This window comes from Oenanthe melanoleuca, chromosome 3 (genome assembly GCF_029582105.1).
Source record: "Oenanthe melanoleuca isolate GR-GAL-2019-014 chromosome 3, OMel1.0, whole genome shotgun sequence".
NCBI classification, from domain to species: Eukaryota; Metazoa; Chordata; class Aves; order Passeriformes; family Muscicapidae; genus Oenanthe; species Oenanthe melanoleuca.
In genome coordinates, this window is record NC_079336.1 from 49,703,600 (window position 1) to 49,723,877 (window position 20,278).

General features: G+C 37.6%; 1 protein-coding gene across 2 annotated transcripts in view; it reads left to right on the top strand.

Annotated features, from left to right (window-relative positions):
- Window positions 1-10,561, top strand: part of RNF217 (ring finger protein 217) — a 60,728-nt gene extending 50,167 nt beyond the window's left edge. Inside the window, exon 6 of one of the 2 annotated variants that reach the window (XM_056487757.1) lies at window positions 1,155-10,561. In XM_056487757.1, coding sequence (XP_056343732.1) covers window positions 1,155-1,228 — 74 coding nt within the window. In that variant the 3' untranslated portion in view covers window positions 1,229-10,561. The remainder of the gene's footprint in view (window positions 1-1,154) is intronic. The other variant, XM_056487756.1, reaches the window with a different exon arrangement.
- Window positions 10,562-20,278: the final 9,717 nt, after the last annotated feature.

Below are 20,278 nucleotides of genomic sequence, written 5' to 3' on the forward strand. Positions count from 1 at the left end.
CAACCATCTTCACTGAAGAGTGAGCGATGTTGATCTTAAATATATATTCTATTCAAAAGCATTTTCATGCCAATATTTTAAACAATAAAGAATTCTTAATGCCAGTAGATCTTATTTTGATCTTCCATCTGGTATAATCTATGATGGGGAAAAAACCCACTTTTTTATCTACACTAGAAATTAAGAGAGTTTTGCAGTAATATAGTAACAATAATAATCAGAACGCCTTTGAAGCCTCATCCTAGGCTTGGCTGGATAAGATGTGATCAAGGCCAGCAGTATGAGCAGTTCTAAAAATGTTGATTATTTATAGAAAAGTTTTGGGTTTGAGGTAATTATAGCAATATTTGCTGCCAACCACAATTAGAGTAATCTCGGTTGAATAGCTGTAAACCATACTGCACCATTTACAAGGCTATTGAGCAAAGCCCTGTGATTGTTGTAGTCTTTTTTTTCTATGTTATCACTGTAGTGGTGTCTGAAAAGAAAATCTTCGGCCATTTCAGTCAGGTGGTGGTACGAGAAAGGGGAAGATGCTTCTCATTTGAGTTTGAGTACAAACTATTTGACGGATTTCTTTTTTTCACTTGAATGATTGTGATGTATTTATTTTTGTTTTTACAGCTTTCTTTGTCTCAAGACTTTTAAGAATAAAGAGTTCCCTGTCCAAGCAAGGATAAACACTTGATATTATTCAAGATGAACATTTGGTATTACTTCACAGTAGATGAGGATGCTCATAAAAATAAATAAAAAGTAAAGCTTTAACATGCTATCTCTACTGCATTTGAATCTAATTGAAAACTAGTTTAGTTACATCAGCTTTGAATTTAGATCTAAGAATTTCCAGAGTGCTTTTGGAAGTCTTATGTTTGTACCTTATACCAAACAGCATGGTTTAGAAATTAATTTGTCAGAGATGAGTTTAGGGTTAGCAGGAATTTGTTGTGACAGAAAAAGGGTAAGTGTAGCTTAACTCACTATCAAAGACACTGTTTGTTGCAGGTTTGTATTCTTTTCTTGTCCAAATGCCTGGTCTAAATTCTCCTGAGACATGAGAAGTTCCATCTGAATACCTGTATCTAAAGAACATAACGTGTGCACAAAGGATTGCATTTAATTATGTTTTTTCTCATGTTTCCTTCTTCTGGCAGGTTTATTTGTGTTTCCTATCTATTGCCTTTGTAAAAAGCAGAGGAAAAGGTCACGGACAGGTATGCCCTGGTGAGGACGGACATTACTCGCCTGAACTGAGCTGGTCCTGCAAGGGCTATCCGTGTTCTGTGAGACAGAGCAATACAGTGCTGGTTACAGCATCAAAGCCACCGCCCTGGAGGAGGAATGGGGGCTCTCCTGCCATCTTCCCTTCCGAAAACACTACTGCAGACCAGAAAGCCTCTTTGCTCTGGTGCGCTCTCAACAAGATGAGCCCCTTGACTGCTGCTTTTTAAATGTCTTTTGGTTTGGGGTTTTTTTAGTTATGACTTTGGAGGGGTTTTTTTGAGTCTAAGTTTCTGAACCAGACAATCCAAGCCTGTATTGTAGCCACAACTCTACTACCGATTTGGCCTGTGAAGAAAGCATTTAACTGCTAACATGTGCTCGTTTAACTTCAGCGCCAGCCTTTAAGGTGGAAATGCTTACAAGTGTTCGGACTCTTACTGTGTACTGAGCATACTACTTTTGGTATTAAAAACTACTCCTGTAAATAACTTCCATCACACAGCATTCTGTTCAGCATACTGAAACCCCGTCACATGCCAGAGCACGACAGCTGGTTGTCTTCTGAGTGCTCCTGCTAGTGGAGTGCATTGCCACCGCCAAACTGCAGTGCCTCGGGGGAAATACCCTTAGTGCTGAAGTCGTGATACTTCAGAGTATGGTCATTGGTTTCACTTCACTAATTTATTTATGACAGTCTGTTAATATTAATGGCAGGGGGTGTGACAAGATTTGTTACAACAAGACTTCATTTTTAAATTCTCACAGTGCAGAAAAAATTTGAAGGGTTTAGATAACAAGATGTGTCAGTGACTTAATCTGTCCCGAGATATCCTTGAAATGTGTTTGCAGGGAACCTGGAAACCTGCTCTTTTGTTCTGACTTGGAATATGATAGACTGCTACACACTACCTGTGTGAGGATTGACTTGTTGAAATTTTATAAACTAAATAGCACATTTTGTTTGTTTGTTCCTTTGAGTAGGCTACTACTACATAAGTCTTGGAGTATCCTCTGATGTCTCATGAGGAAAATCTGTGAATCCAGGGTAAGGGAAGTGATCATAAATTCTTAGGAGACCACTTCATTCTAGCTTTCTGCTTCCAGTGTTTCTCCTCCTGGCACATTACAGTTCTGAAGAGAATAACTATCTTTGCTCTTTTTTTTCTTAATCTCCACTGTTTGCTACCAAACCTCTTTCTCAGTGCATTGCAACAAAAGCAATGTAATTCAGCATAAGGAGTCAGTTACTGAGAATTTTTACACTTTTAATTTTAATCCAAATTTGTCATACAAATACAACTTTAAAAACTAGAATAACTGTGTTTAGACAGAACACTGAAACAATAAAGAAAGCTGAATATGAAAAATAACTTCATACTGTAAAAATACAGGCTAATCTTAACGAAGATTGGATTTGTACTGTGAAGGTACTTATTTTCAGTGTGTGTGAAGATACACATGTATTTATATGTAAGTTTGTGTATATATGGGGAAAGGGGAAGCAGGAAGATGGGAAATGTCCTTAAGAGTCTACTGACTTCAAAAATTAGGCTTGCAAATAACATATCATTTAAGAGGATGTACTTTATACCACTTTCTTTGAAAATTGTTGTTAAATCTGAATCCAGTTGTAATTTTCAAGCAAATGGTGTTCTGCCCCACCAACATAGTACTGTTATAAGATACTTTGACTTCAAAGCCTCAGTGGAAGAAGCTGATGACTTTTGTTTACCTGGAAACACAAATATCAGCTTACCATAGTTGGCTAGTATGCTTGTTTTCTGTCAGCTTCTAGTTTTGTTTTCTTGCAGTTTTTTTCTTCAAGCACACCATTGTAGTCGATAACTATTTAATTTCCATTTCAATTTAAGGGCATGTTGACCCTGTTACCATAGTAGTAAAAAAAGTACTTTTCAAAGATTTGCAAATTAAGGAGGGAAGCAATGATATTTAGAAATAAAATTCAAAACCTATTGTCAATGCAAATTCACCTGCTATTTAGACTTACTTTCTTCTGAGACACATCAGTTTTCTATTTGTGTTGTCTGAAGTTGGAAGCTGCCTTAAAATTGGTCTTGGTTTTGAGTGTGTTTTCTGAGGCTATACATATCAGTTGTCTTTGGCTTACTCAGGGATTTTTATTCCTCTCTTTAAATGTCAAATAATGAAGATATTTTTGTATTATTTAGAAAAACCTTCAGACCTCAGAGAGTGAGATATATATAGATAGATTTGGGTTTGCAATGCAGTCTATAACTTGGTGTCAAACTATTCCACTTGAGAATATTTTAGTACTTGAGATTCTGTAATAACTACACAGTGGATTTATTTCCTTTCTTTTCCTGGTTCTGTATAAATGTATCAGATATTCTTATGGTCTTTGTAGCTGTTTTCACTCTGCCTTGTTTGCCATTTTCAGTTTTTTTAACTAGAGTTCAGTAAGATCTGAAACTAAGATACTAGATTAAAGAACATAAAAGGGAAGATAATAGATCTGCACTTACTTCTATTCAGAAAATATGTCCTTGTGGATGGAGAAGAGGAACATACAACTCAGCTCCTACATTATCATTTCATCTAGACCATTTTGATTTTATCAGAACAGATAAAATCAAAGGGAAATGGTTCTTCATTTTCTATACAGGGCTAAAAGAGAAATCTTTGACCTTGTAAAGATGAGTGAGTCTGTGCTTTTCCTGTAGGGCAAAAAAAAAAAAAGAAATTACAATAATTTTTTCTTTTCTGTAGAACAGGATAAATGTTCAAGAACCAGGCAGAATAGGGCTATGGAAGTCTTTTTCCATCTGCATAAAAATATTACCACTTGAAAAGCACATAAATACAATTTTTATCAATATTATATACATAACCTACTAAAGCATGAGAAGTAGCTCAGTACAAAGCTTCATTTGGTAAAACATTAGCTTTTAAGCAACTCATCACAGCAAACCTTATATACATCAAAGCCACATCATTTGTTTTAGAAGCATTAATTTATTCGTTTGAAAGAAACTGAATGGACTTCATAAGGAAATTATGTTAATGCAATGTATTTTTTGTAACTACTCTAAAGAAACCATTAGGCTGTTCTGCTCCATTTTTATTAGCAGAAAACTTCATCAGGCAGCTATATTAACCTGCTAAGGCAGATTTCACACTACTGTATGCTGATCATCACTGGTTGTTGTGTTTGCTTTCACGACAGTTAATATTTAAGATAATTTATCTTTGTGCAAGGTTGTTGCTCGTCCGTACCTGTGTCCAGACTAGGAAATGCTGAAATCCCTTCTCCACTAGCCTTCTGTTCCAAGCTTTCCTGGGGCTGGATTTGCTGTGTGCTCAGCCCAGCATGCAGTTGTGCAGTCAGAGCTGGGGCTCTCCCCATAGTGCTGTGGCTGTGTGTGCCCCATCCTGCCCCTGCCGGGAGGGCTGGCTGGACACACCACCCCGCAGGGCTGCACTCCCTTTCTCCACTACACAGAATTTAGTTGTGTTTCATTAATGGGATCAAGTCCCAGGGCTACTCAGCCATAGCAGCAGCAGCATTGTTTTCTGTCCTGTGACATCTCAGAGCATAGTTAAGTGTATATATGGAGTTCATCCAGGAGCTTGTGACTGGAAAATAATTGTGCTTTTCCTTATGTCAGCCTATTAGCCAGTGAGAGTAACAGGCTGAGTAGGAATATAAGCAAGAGGCAGAAAAGCAATTCTAGGAAGCTTTGTGCTGAGCTGACCAATCAGGTTTAGTTTTGTACAAAAAAGTCAATGAGTCTTCAGTTCTCACCACCTCTGTAATGAACAGCATATTCCTACCTGTTCAGTGTCATTGAAGTACAGTGCACTTTGAGTGATCTATTATCTTCCTTTGAGGCAGTGCAAATGTGTAAGGGAGGATTTTTGTTTGATTTTGATGCTCCTAATGCTGACCCTCCCCCCCCAGTGCGTTAAGGTTTTTTTGTAATTTACACCTATTTATTCATTATAAAAGTTTTACTTTATTAAAATTACTAATTTGCGAGGACTACTGCCAATTTGAACTAGAAAGCATTTTGGCTCACCATCAGGTATTCTTTTTAGCCAAGGGGCTTTTTTCTCTTCCAAAGACTGTCACAGTTTGTGTGATGTTAAATGGTGTGTAGGTGGGGCAGTAATTCTCTCAGAGGACACAAAATCACCAGTGATGGAAAGGTTTCTTATGCCAATTAGATTTGAGAAACTGTTTAATATTCAGTGGCCAAATAGTTTGCCATGCAGATCCTTGGTTTGTCTGTTAGATTTTTTTAAAATTTAGTTGTGTTTCTTGAGCAAACCTTACATCATTTTTGATATGCTAGTTGTGGAGGTTCAAGTTGTAGATAAGAACCACAGATTGCTGTTACTGTTATAATCTATATTAGATCTCTGTTGATGGAAAGAATCCTACATGAGGAAACTATTAAATAATTTCTTACTTTCTTTTAATTGTTAAGCCTTATGGTTAGAGTGAGTCAGCTTCATTCCTGACATCAGTCACAGCCCCATTAAACCATAGAAAACTATTTTTATGCCAGTGTGGAATTTGGTTACAAATACTTTTATAGAAACATCTGAAAGTATGTTGATAGCCATGGAAAACCCAGTTCACTTCTTAAGAAGTGCAAACTACTATGGAGTCACTCTTCATTTGCAGAATGGTGCCAATGTATTTAGTAAGCACAGGAGAGGGAAGGAGTTGGAAAGAATTTCTGGACAACATTCTCATTAGAGGGATACTAGCTTTTAATATAATAAAGAAACCTTAATGCTTTGAGCCACTAATAAAATTAGAAACAGCACCCAAATACAGTGTTAAATAAGATTTCTTCAAATTCTGCTTTCTTCAAAGTGATAAATAGCACACTGTTAGAAATGGAATTGCAACTCTTCAGTATTTTTAGGACTTAACACATAAACTTGAGGACACACAACATCTAAAAAGTTATATTGCTGATGTATTTGGTAGTTTATCTTGCTGCTGTTACATGAAAAACCAGCTGAGCCTTGATTCGATTGAAAGAGAGACAGTGTTTTCATTGGTGTTACAGCTTGAGCAGTACTTAACACCCTAAAACATTTTTGTAAGAAAACTAACAAATGCAGTTGCTTGCAAACTGAAGCTTCCTTGCTGATTCTTCCTTACCTCTTTCTGTGCATAAGAGTTCAGGAACCATATGTTCTCTCTGCAGTAAGGAACAGACGGCACATATTAGGCAATTAATCACTGATGCTTCTCTTCTCTTGGCCTAATAGTGAAATTTCGTAAGGGAAATGAAAAGTGATCTTAGAGTGCATGCTCTGATTTCAAAGGTAAAAATGTGTAATAAGTTTTAATTACTCCATAGCAAAAAACCAAATGCATACATTTTGAAACATAGTTCCAGATGTTTATTTATAAATCTCTCTGTATGACACAATAGTTACAATAGTGATGCATTTATTAAAATAAGCATATTGTGCAAAAGAAAACCTTTTTTGGTGCTTATTTGGCTTATCAAAACATGCAAAATTAATCTGAAGTGTTTTGGGTGGATCAAAGTCAGAAGAGAAGCTTATTGTGTAAAGATACTTGTTTAGCATAAATGTGAATTTTGCACATATCTTAAACACAGTTGCATGCCAACCCCGTTCAGTGTTCACCTTGTTGAAAATTTGTCAGACTGAAAACAGTATTTTTGAAATTTTTAACTTGCTGTCACAGAGGACAGAGGATGATGTTACTAACACAATGCCACATTTACCTCATTTTTAGAAGGAAATATATTTACAGAATCCAGAGAAGTGGTTCAGGTGTTAAACCTGTCCTGTAAAACTGTGATTCAGTCAGAAAACATCTTCATGCCTTATGCAATCTCTGGATGAGCAGAAGGATTCAGTCTTTAATCATGGTTTATGTTTTTGCATAAAAAATGCACTCTTAAGAGTTTTTTCATAACAATTTGCATCCTGCTGCTTTGTGTCCAGAAATTGCAAGAACGGGGATGGATTTACATTTCACTGTTTACCATCTCATATAAAATGTTTACTGTGTTTTCATCTTATACACTTTGCTTGTATGCTCTCCTTCTCTTTCTAAATTTCATAATTTGAAACTGACTTGTGAAAATGGCTGAAGATCAAATTGGACTTGTAAAATGTGATCTCATAAGAAGTTGCTTTGTTAATGCTTTGCTGAGCTATAAGCAAAAGATTAATTTTGTTGTATTTACATTACTTGAAAGCAAGATGAAATCTATTTTTTTTTCATGGCTTTTAATTTTGCAATTTTTAAAATGTACTTAAACAGCACAGTCATCTTTGTTACATAACTAACCATCTGAGTACAAAATGGCATTTTCGGGTATTTGTTAATTCTTGTCACTAGGATAGAGATGAGATTAGTGCTGAAAAAAGAAAAAATTGTCTCTGAGGAGCACGTCCAAGCTGAATTTAATTCCATGACAATTCAATGAGAAGTCTTCCCTTGCCCCCATCTCTTGTTTTGTGTATTTTAGGGTAAAGGGTTCCCTTTAAAATAGATTTAATTTGAATGGCAAGGGGTGAGGATAGTGAGACAATAGATCACATCCTTTTTGGTGTAGAGGCTTCTGACACAACTAGCATGTTGGCCAAACACTGTGGATTCATTAAGAAAGCAATTTCTAGTTCTGCATTTGGGCAACATACAAGCTAGGTGCATCAGTGATTGAACTTTTTGTAGTATATGTGTGGGATGACTAAGAACTTACAAAACATGGAGGAAGGCAGTGCCCATGAAATCAACACTTGAACTGCAGTATTTAGTGTTTTTTATAATGAGGAATTTTAAATGTGTAAGTGCCTTACTGCGTGAAACAAATGAAAGATGTTCACACCCCTCAGCAGAGCAATATGGGAATTCCTGTTCTGTGGACTCCTACAATTACATCAAGCCAAAGTAATGAGTATTGGTTTGTTTAGAAAGTTGACAAATATTGTATTAGGAAAGAAGTTAGCCTATCATAAAAATAATCTGGCACGCTTGTTTTATTTCTGGTGATGTCATTTCTGTGGTCTTTTTAACTTGTTCTTTGCTCCCATCCCTCCCTATGACTCCTCCAGTCTTCCTTCAGACATCTGCAGAAATGCATCTTAAGTTGTTGTTAGAGTAAGTTTGGCTCCTCCAACATAAGAAGCCATGAGTTTTCAACCACTGAAAGAAATGCAGCCTTTTGGAGAAGAGAATTCAGCCAAAGTCCAGTTAGAGCACAGCCTGTTGTGGCTGTACCTGCCAGCTCAGGGCTCCACTCGAGCCTTGTTAGCACTAATTGCTGGAGGTGGAAGCACCAAGGAATATGGCACATGGAGGTGCACTGTAACTAGGCTGGGACTTAAAACAGGTTGAGAGCATTTCAGTGGTGTCCAGCTGGAATAACATATCCTGTTAATACAAGGTGGTAACTCCTCTGGGGTGGGTATCTGGGTGGACAAACCATCAATCGAGATGGTGGCGCAGCTCTGGGATCTCTGCCCAGCCCTTCACTGCAGAGTGGGAGGTGTGATCTGAAAAAGTATTACTCATTTTGCCATCGTCTGATAGCTTCCAAATGGGTGTTGTGGGGTTTATTTCTTCTTACTTGCTTTTCCAGAAGACAGTGGAAATTTACCCTTTATGTTCTAGACTTACTAAAGGACCTGTTTGTCCTTACTAACCTTGATGCCACTCTTGTCCTTCTATTATTGAAGTCAGTAATAAGCTACTTTTCTAAAATTACCTTGAATTTCATGACCTTAAGGTTGCAATTATCTGCCAAAAAAAGTGAAATACAAAAGGTAATTATCAGAAGGAAATTGAGTTAATGGGGGGTAGAAAGAAAAATAATGCTTAGAAGGTCTATTTTTTATAGATTTGTGATCATAAGATGGTTTAAATATGTTAAATTTCCTCCACTGAGAATTTGTAAAGGAAAAGAGGAGAAATTAAGATGAGTATCCCTTTGAACCTTTTATTTTCCTGAAATTCTTCAGTTTTTCAGAACTGTAGGAGGGGCTTTTTTTCCACCCTGGAGTTACTAATTGGTAATATACTGTCACAGTGTTATTGTGAATACTAATGTGACTGTTTAGTCAGGATTCAGCTTGCATATCTGAAGGTTTTGGTGATAGAGAATTTGATTTAGAGCCATACTGAAAAAATTATAAGTGAATTATCTCACATCTTAATGACTTCCATTTCAGCATTATCTCAAAATTTTAGGCATTAAAAATTCAATCCTTCTATAATCCATTAACAGAAGAGGCCGTGTATCAAAACACTCCTTCAACCTTTATGAGTTACTGTTTATTTTTACTAGTTATTTCCTTAAATGAATCTTTTCTCTCCTAGAACCAGCAGACACACAACCAAAATGCTGATAAGATTTCCCCACTATCTTTGTCTTGTGTTTAGCTGATATTGTATTTTCTGTTGCACTGTATTGCAACAATGGTCTTCATGCTGTAATAACTTGATGAAAATATTCAGTAGTCCTGGGCAATATTTTACAATAATTCATCTTCAAGTTGGTATTTTAAATGTATACCACTAATCACTGTTGAGTGTGCTACCTGTGTGGCTGCTTTAGTTTATGTCAGTGTTTTGTAAGGATTATTTCTTGCTACCCTCTTCAGAGTGCCTTTTCATTTAGGAGGTCTAGAAGATGGTTCATTGAAGTCTTCTGTTGAATCTACCATAGTAATGTCTGATCTTTAAACTTGTCCTGATGAATGTATAACTAAAATCTTGTTCTTTAAAAAGCTATAGTAGACACAGGTTGTATATGCACATGTACATGCATGGATACAAGGGAAGGTGTTCTGCCAATGTTCGTCCTGCTGGACAGGACCTTTCGAAAGTAAGTCAATTTTTTAACAGTTTTATTTTCAAAATGTTACCTCACTAGTATTCAGTAGTAGATATGTCTCTGTATTGCTTCCCTTTGCTAAATACAATCACGGTAGGCAGTTTAATTTTTAAAAGACTCTGCAATGAATCTGGTGTTCATATGAGACTGAATTTCGTAAGACAAAACTTACGGTACTTTGTTTCCTTTAAAGGCATTCCTTTCACTTACACTGACATCCCAAGCCCCTGTTAGCAGCAGACTGAAAAGTGCTTCCCATGATGAAATGGAAGAATGTAAAGTGGCATTTGAATGCACTCCTTCCATCTTGGAATCAATATTCAGAAATGGGGGTGGGGGCAGTGGATTTGTTTAATTGTGGGGAGACATGCATTGTAGAGTTCATTCACTTGGCACACAAGGGGTTTTACAATGTCATCTAGTAATGTCTACCTAATAAAGTTTTGAAAAAATAAATGAAATTGCCTGAATGTTTAACTCTTTTTTTGAGTAATTCTATACGTGAAGGATAGTTGACAATCTCCAAGGAGTCTTCCTTAAGTTTGTAATACTTTTTATGATATTTATATAATCTTATAAAAAAAAATCTCACCGAATACTTTAAACTTCAGAATCTTTGTGTTCTCAAACCCTGTATTAGAGTCACTTCACTCTTTAGCTGCTTCAGCACAGGAAATGAAAGTGGAAGTAAAAAGCCAGTTTACTGTGGTAAATATTTTAATGTAAAATACTCCCTGTCATGTGGTGTCATCTCTAGCTACTGCCTTCACTTTTAAAAGCATCTTAATATCAACACAGAATTTTACCTTCTCATGAAATGTTAAAGTGTTAGCTTACAATAACTGAACACAGAAAAAGGAGAAAATTCCTGGAATGAAATTTTCCCGTTCCCTTTTTACGACTACTTCCTAAAGCTTTATCACTTTTCAGAGGGTTTCAGAGAAAGCAGTCTGTAGCTGTAAACTTGAAATAGGTAACCCATTAATTGAAGCAGGTGTCTCTTTTCTCTGGAAAGGAACTGTGTTCAGCTTCCTTACTAGGTGAGCTGTGACTATTGTTGGAATGTGTTTTCTGATGTGTTGGGGATTTTTAAACTCTACACCTAATTACGAAGTTGCACTTGTACATTCATAAACAGGCACACAAGCTATCACCATTTACCTGTGCTTTGTTTCTGTAGGAAATAAAGCTGAAAAATAATTCCCTGCCAAGAAATGCACTGCAAAAATCTCGAGGCTTATGCTTGGCCCTCTGGTGGAGGACAAACCTTCCAGCCCTCTTCCCAGCCCCCTCCAAAGGAGTCAAGATTTGCAACGAAATGTCAAGGACATCATACCAGAGGTTCCTTATCTGCAGGAATTCTAGTGTGCAGTGTGCAGCAATGGAAGGCTAGTCCCCAGGCCAAAGGAATCTATAGCCTTAGAGCCAAAAATGAAGTTAAAGGCTAACTTGTCTTGCAATCTCAAACTGTGTGACAAAAGGCAGACAGCAGACTTTGATTATAGGCATGGTATTTCCCCAAGTAAATAGTACTAATGTGCTCCTCAGAATTGTAATCTTCAGATGCTCCCCTTCAGCTGATTGGCATGTGCTTTTGAGGGTTTTCATGATTTGCTTAGTAGTTTGGCTTGAGCAGTGAAATGAATCACTGAGGTATGTGTGAAATACTGAATTAGAATTAGCAACCATGTGAACCTGTTATGTATCTAAAAGGTCAATATAGCTTTTATGAAGGAGTCTTGTCTTATCAACCACAAAGTTTATTAGCAGATCAGCAAGTTCTGTAATCTCAAATTAAACCTAGACATGGGCTAAGAAGAAGGATTTTGCATGGGCAAGGTGGGCATAGTTTGGTCAGAACATACAAATTGATTGGAGTAAATAGCTTTTACCATGAAGGGAGGATGCTACTTGAATTCTGCAGAGATCTGTGTTTGGCTTGCTCTTGAACATATTTGCAAATTACGTAAAGAAAAAGGTAAGCAATGGGGTAATAAACAATCTTGAGTTACCCAGGAGTGTGGAGATGAGTTAGTAACAGTAATCAAATAAATTGATTTTGGACAACAACAAAATGTGACTGATTGATATTGGTTATCATGTTTGTACAAAGGTCTCTCAGTGATACAGGAAAAACACAATAGTGACCTGATGGTATCTGGTTTAAAAAAAAAAAAAAAAAAAAAAAGTGAATCTTGATGAAACAGTGAAAGACTAGTGAACTCTCCTGCCAAAGGATATTGTAAATGCTGAGAGCTGATATGAAAACTGGAGCAATTACAGGAGAGAAAGTAGTGGCCACTCACTTAAAGTACAGAATACCCTGTTTGGCTCAGAAAGTCTTTTGAGTCAAAAATATTTCGAAGCCTGAACAGTAGTAGATGGTGGTATTTTTTTTGCAGTGTTTTCCATTCTCCCCCAGATACCTGGTTTTATTTACTGTCAGAGCTCCCTGAAGGATTGCTCTGTCCCAGTATTTTTAGGTAGTTTCCTTTTCATTGAAATTCCCTAGGTAGCGGTAATGTCATAGTGGATCCTGGCAGGGATCCAATGAGAATGGGAGGGAGATGGCCTCTTCCATCCTACTTGAAAAACATAGAAAACACTACCGTGGATGAGATGCTGATAGGTAAGATAAGGGTTTGCAAGGGTGAAGTGGTGCATATGTGTCTCCTTTGTGTACTGTTCTCACCATCATCTAATTTTTTTCCACCTGTTCTGAGCAATGTTCTTGCCTCAACCTAATTTCCACCCAGCTTGTCCTCTTACTCTCTCTCTGGGATGTTTTTATGATCATCTTACCCTTTCCCAGATTGTTTTCCCTAATAATTCCATTACTGGACTACTGAAGTAATCTGAAGCTAAGATTTGTTTTTGTGATCCTGTTGTATGCATCCAGATCCATATTCTGTGCTGGCCCAGAGCTTGCCTCCTTGACCAATCTGGACATTAATAAATAACACTACTTCTCTAGAAATATTTCTAAATGAAATGCTGTTTTAGGTGTCCCTTACCCACTTTTGTCTGCCATCTATTTCATTAATCCCATTTTATTTTGTAAATTATGTTTTCTCTTTTGTTTTCTTTTATGCTAAAGAACTGACAGTCTCTCAAAACTCCAAGTAGGTAAAAAAAAAAAAAAAAAAAAAAAAAACAAAAATGCAGCAAATCAAAATAAAATTACAGTGCCAGAAAAGCAGCACTCTGTGATTAAATGGGACTCTGTAGAGATTCCCCTGCCTGGTGATTGGACACTTGTACACTCCTCATTTTGATTTTTGTGGTTTTTTGTTTAGCATGCACATGATGCATCTAAAAAGTTACCTGTGGGTCTGTTTTGGGTATTTGGTTTTGATCTGTTTCTTTTTTTCTTGGTTTTTTAGGGGGAGGGAGGGGTAAGGAGACCATGGGGCTGGGGTGGTTTTTTATTTGGTTTTTGAGAAGGAATCTGTATGCACTTACTGGCTGATGAGGGATGGCCATGTCCTGAGGCTGAAGCCAGCTGAGAGAGGGTTTTGATGGTCCCCATGATGCACGGCTTCCCAAGCCATGCTCCCAAGAGCAGAGTGATGGATAAAGCACCATTCTGTGCCTGGGTCTGGCACCCAGGGCATTGCTGCCTTCATCCACTGGGGCAGGAGCATGGCTGGTCCCTGTCCCTGCCTAAGAACTGACTGCCTTGTAGTTTCTCTTCTTTTAACTCATACCTTGTCGAGTAACAGCAATGGCAGCTCCAGTCACTGGTACATCACCCCAGAGCCCTTCATGGAGCAGAAATCTGGGAGGAGTGATGGGAAGGACACTGCCACAGGGGCAGTAGAGTGGCACCTGTCTCCCTCTGCCCCAGCCTGCTCCAGGCATCTCTCCACAGCTCTCCCCTCTTCTTGATTTTAACTTCTTTATTTTCAAACAATGTCTATTTTAACTTTAGTTTTACCATATGATTATTATTTATTAAAAAAATACTTTCAAATACATGCCTTCATTTTGATTTCATTTGACTTTTATGAGGTGATGGACAAGTCAAAGCTAATAATAAATGGCTTAGTGACAAACCTTTGCCAAATCAAACAAACTTTAATTCAACAGAGCTTTCCAATAACGCCTTCAGTGGTTCAGGCCTTCTGCTGTTGCCTTTTTCTCAAATTCCTTTACAACATGCACTCTATGTCACCACTCCCCTTTTGATGCTATTTTTAACAGATTACTTAGATTTCAGGCACATTGAGCCTCCATTTAGCTATCATTTATTTATGTATTGTAATCCTGAGTTAGCTCTTTTATGGCTTTGAACCTTAGAGATGATTACAGCGATGTTATCTCCCCTGTAGCAGTAAAAGGAGACAAAACAGACAAAGGCTGACTTTTCCTCTCCCACAAAGGAGCATTCAAGGACTAAACATGGCTGTCAGAAATGTACTTCATAAAAATCAACCTTTGGGGGGAACTTCTTGTCAGCCTGATGGTGAAGTGGAGCAGCTGTCTCTGCCAGATCTGTTCACTCTCCTGACAGCCTGTCAGATGAGGAGTTCTCAGAAAAAAGTGGCTGAATGTGAGCTGCGGTCATCGCTTTGGTGGCAGCCTGTCCTGAGCTGCCATTTTCTCCAGCTGTTTGAGGGGTAAGTGTGGGGTGTGTGCATGGGAACTTCAGCAGGTCCCAGTGCCCTGGATTTGGTGTGTAGGGTGCTGGCTGCCCGAACCATAGATCAGCCAAGTCAAAACAGAGCCTTGCACATCCCAGTCTTGCTACTGAAAGATGTTATGGGTCCCAGTCCTGTCAGTGTGCATAAAGGTAACATACTACTAAGTATAATTTTTTAAACTATCATCTTTTCATAGACCTATCAAGATGGGAAAAAGAGCATCTTTCAGCACAGAGTTTCTCTGCCTACTGTAAATGAAGTCAACAAATATTTCTGAAGTTAAGACACAGAATTTAGAAAAATACATTTATGTGATTCAGTTTGTTATGTGTGATCATAGTACTATGGTATGAAAGCTTTTGCTCTCTTACCTTTTTTTTAAGTATGTATGTAATAAGTAATGATTTATGTTATAATGTAATAATATATAAAATTATATGTATATATATTTAACCATCTGAAATTCAACAATGGCAAATGCAGCTGGGAAGGAATAACCCCAGATACCAGTATAGGCTGGGGGCTGATCCAATGGGAAAGGAGGAGAAGGACCTGGGGATCCTGGTGGAAAACAAGGTGTCCATGAATCAGCACTGTTCCTATATGGCCAAGAAGGCCAATGCTATCCTAGGGTGCATTAAGCAGAGCATTCCCAGCAGGTCAAGGGAGGTGATCCTCTCCCCTTTCCCAGCCCTGGTGAGGCACATCTGGAGTGCTGTGTGCAGTTCTGGCTTCCTCAGCACCAGAGAGACACAGAGCTCCTGGAGCAGGAGGAGGGCTACGAAGGTGATTAAGGGGCTGGAGCATCTCTCTCATGGGAAAAGGCTGAGGGAGCTGCACCTGTTCAGGCCCAAGAAGAAATAACTGAGAGGGGACCTCATCAATGTCTGTCAGCATCTGAAGGGAGTGTGCCAAAAGAATGGAGCCAGGCTCTTGGTGGTGCCAGCAATGGGACAAGAGGTAACAGGCAAAAAACATTCATAAGGGACTTGCACTTGAATATGAGGAAGAATTTCTTCGCTGTTCAGGTGGCCATGCACTGGAACAGGAACAGGCTGGCCAGAGAGTAGTAAGGTCTCCCCCACCTGAGATACACAATCCTGTGCCGTGTGCTCTAGGATCACCCTACTTTAGGAGAAAGGTTGGACCAGATGATCCACTGTGGTCCCTTCCCACCTGACCTATTCTGTTATTCTGTGATATCTTCTCATCTGCAGGTAGATAATAAAAGCAAACCAATAGCATTATTCATTCCTTGCTGGTTTGTCATGCTGCATAACAAAAGAACTGCAGTGAAATAATTTAACTGCCTGTTTTATTGTTCATATACACCTCTAGGGCTTTTTTATTATTACTCTTTTGCTAATTTGCTTATCTCAATGGCATTCTTTGGCACTGATTTATCTGCATTCCAATGTGCAAATGTATTTCTTTGCTTTAGTAATTGCCTTTTTATATAATGATTGTCTACCTCCTTTAAGATAAGAACAAGGTCCTGGAAGATGGTTGTTGATTTGAATTTGTGTATATTAAAAAGTGAAACAAGAACTAGAAAAGGTTTTCAGCTATAAAGATGATAGCAAAATAGGATTACCAGGTAAACTGCTGACATGAAGGCATATCTGATGAGAAATGTACATTGTTTAGGTTAGAGACTAACCACATAAGACTGATGCACCCAAAAACTTTTATACAACTCAGTGATTAAAAGCAGAGTCCTGTCATTGTTTTTGCTGGCTACTGAGCTTCTTAGGCATAACATATTTAAAATTAGCTATTCTATGAATGGAAAAACTAAAAGTGTGTTTCCTTGGGAATTTATTTTCTGTGCCCCTCCATTATAACCTATGCTCTACCTTTTTCCAAAGACTGTAGGTGTAATAGAACTGTGATGGTTGCCAGACCAATTTTCAGGAGCTGTCAGGCAGTTGGCTGCCCACTAGGAAATGGTGACTGGGTGCTTCACTCCTTCTCCTACTTCAATTGTCTTTGTCCAGGTAGTGATTTTCAAAAATCCTATTTGAGCGTGGTTACTCTAGGCCACCACACAATGTAGTGTCCACTTCTTAAGAATCCCAGGATAAAATGGAGATTTTCAAATGTGTGTGTCAGGTTTTCCCTTTAATTTCAATGTGAGATTTCATTTTTTGAACATTAAAGTATTAAACCACAGCAATGGTAATTAGATCATGGAAAGTGAGCCAGCTGTATGTTGGATAACACTATTTGCAGGAAGTATGAAAAAATATAAAGAGAAGAGGTACATGGGCAAACACAGAGCAACTTTTGGAGCTAGGAATAGAAATTAAAAAGTATGATAATTTTGACCAGATATTTCCTGGCTATGGTGACTCTTTATTTCTTCAAGTTTTTAGTCTGAACATACAATGAATCTCCAACAAAAATTTCCCGTAACTGGAATTTTCGAATCCCCTTCTGGTGTTGTGTGTGCCACCTGCCAAACAGTTGCTAGGAAGGATATCAAGAACTGCTAATAAAAATAAATAATATTTGTTTTCATTTTTTATTCCATAAAATACATTTTCCTTATCTTTAAATTTTTTTAAATGCGGCCTTTATATACAAGTGAAGAATTACTTAGCAAACGTAACTTTAAATCATCGCAATTGTGCAGAATAAAAAAGCCATGGATCTACTCTTTTGTTGTAAATAGCTGTTGATTAGATTTATTCTGTAAATGGTCTAACCTAAAATATTTCAGAATTGTGATGCTTTGGGTATTTTTAAATAGTAAAAAAGCTGTTTTAAAAGGATTTCAAATTCTAAGAACTTGTTAAACTAGTTCCAAGTTACTGCACATCTGCTAAGCTTTACTGTGTGTTTTCTCCATTCAGTTTATCATTCTGTTTAGGCCATGCATTTCACCAGTCTGTCTCCTTACCTAGGTAGATGCTACAACCAGTAAGGGAAGAGTTCACTTTCAAAGTTCTTTTTTCTGTATATAGGTACATTATTCTATATATTCCATATAAATATATTATTATTGTATATTCCATATATAGTTTGATATAAACTAAATGTGGGAAACACTTTCTTATTCAGTCTGGTTATACTGGCAAGTATATGAAGCCTTAGGAGACAAAGCAGTTCATTTTTTTAAATCTCTCACCTTCACATCTGCTTATTTTATTGACAGCCCACCATGCCAGAAAAGAGTTTTGATCAACTGGGTTAAGAGATGTGGCATTACATTTACTGTGTGTTAGTGGTTTACATAATGTTTAAGTAATATTGTAGGATATGCTCTTCTGTGAACCAGGCATTTAAGGAATTTGTGCAGGAGTTGACAAAAGTTAAAAATTACCTTGGAGAAAGACCGCACATCAAGCATATTCATTATTATAAATCAAATTAAGGCATTTTTATGAGACATGTTTCATGTAATGAAAAGGAAAAAATGGAGCCATTTCACTGAAGAATATTGTGCTCTTTTCTTATTAACAGAAAACTAAATTGGACTACACATAGTGACTGGAGTGCTGTTCAGAAAGGCATTGAAATGGGGTAGGGTCACTATATGACCGACCTCAGTGGATTTGATGGATGCAAGGTATTTTTGAAAAGATGCCATGAACTTGGGAGTCTTACATCAGCCTTATGTGTTTGAAGAATGCTGCCCAAACTCCTATATTAAAGGGCAAGGAACTGCTTGGAAGTGTGTGGTAAAAGCAAACATCTTCGAAAGATTTTTGCAAAATACTGGGCTATATTTTCAAAATAGAGTTTAGCCTGATGCACACTCTCCATTTTATTGTGCATGAGTTCAAAGAGAGTTGGAATGTAAATGAGTCCAAATCCAATCCACCCTGAATAATCTGGATCTTTCTAGAGGGACCACTAGGAGCCAGGAAAGGTTTTTAGGTAGGAGTTGTGTAGCACCAACTAGGAATAAACAAGCACAAAGAGTCAAGGCCAGCTGAAAATGGCTCAGCATTTTTAAAAGGTTAGAAAGTAAATTACATAGCATTCCATTGGTATTTATTCTAAAAAATTGTCTTGGTAGACAGTATTTTTGGGCTGATATATTCAAATGTTATGTCTAAAATTACATTTTTAGGTAAATGATGCTCCTCACAAACAGCAATCTCTGTGTGTTGTGCTTTATCAATCTAACTAGTTAGAACTAATTTAGTTGAAATATGACTGTAGGTAATACAGAGGCTGAGACCAATGTTTCATACTCACAGTTCAAAGTTTTAGCATGTCTGGATATACTGCTTCCAGCAAGAGGGTGACAGCAGTTTGATGTTGACTTTGTGGAATGCTATCAGGCACCGAGTATGCAAATTTCTATCTGAATGCATTTTTAATTACTTTTATATAATTTTTGAGATTATTACTAGATTGACCTGAGAGGCAATAAGGCAGATGGCTGCCTTCTTGCATGGAAACATTCAGTTAATGAGGTGAATGGAACTTTCACCATAAAACACTAAATATTTTCTTCTAGGCACTGTGATCTCAAGCTGATAACTTCCATTTGGAACTAAAGCAAAAGGAGTGTGGGTTTTGGCACAAAAGTATTCAGCAGGAAAAAAAAAAAAATGTTAATAGCCAGACTGAGATTGTAGATGACAAATAGTTTTTTCAGTCTCACTAATACATTTTTTCATTATCTCTCCCTCCCACACTCACAATTTGACAGACCACTTACATTTTAGTAAACTGATCTCTCCCCTGATCATAAATAACCTCTTTTTGCAACCAGAGGCCAACATATTTGCTTCCAATTCTTGGTCTCTCACATGTCATTTTTCCAATAGATTTTCAGTCCCTTTCCACCTTTCAGCTGGAAGTATCAAAGGTTTCACACCAGGCTGTGAATGTGAGAACAGCACAGGGAGAGCCATTCTGAGGCAGATTTCTGATCCCCCAGACACTGTGGTGTTCTCCCAGCAGCTCACAACAGTGTTCCTGATCAGTACCTGATCCTTGGGAGCTTGTACTGTACTGGATCAGACAAAGTCTGGTAACACACAACTTGAGTAGTGTCAGAGCTTGTTAAGCACTCATGGACACTCTGCAGGACCTGCTGGGGAAGAAGTGGTATTTTTGTGTTTTGTTTGCCTTACAGGTATTTTTAAATGAAATTTCCCAATAACTTTTGAACGAATGCAAATTTTCATTAATCACAATATCCCACAGCAAGGGAGGTGCAAAGTTAGCATACATTACCTGAATCAGTATTTTTTTTAATTTGGAATTGCCAGTAGAATCCAATATGCACTGTATAGGAAGAGACAGTGAACTGTCAGCCCCTGCCCACTGCCACCATGTTGTGAGCTTTGTGTGCCCCTGCTCTACATAACATTATGTAAAATTCTCCTTGTTCTCCCTCACCCAACATCTCTTTTCCAAGCTAAAGATCCTTTGCCTGTGAGCTGCTCACACAGCAGAAATTCTTCCAATACTTTGAATGATCTTATTGCTGTTCTCTGGTCCTTTTCCAGTTCTATCTTTTTTTTTTTTTTTTTTTTTTTTTTTTTTTTTTTTTTTTTTTTGTTATGATAGGTG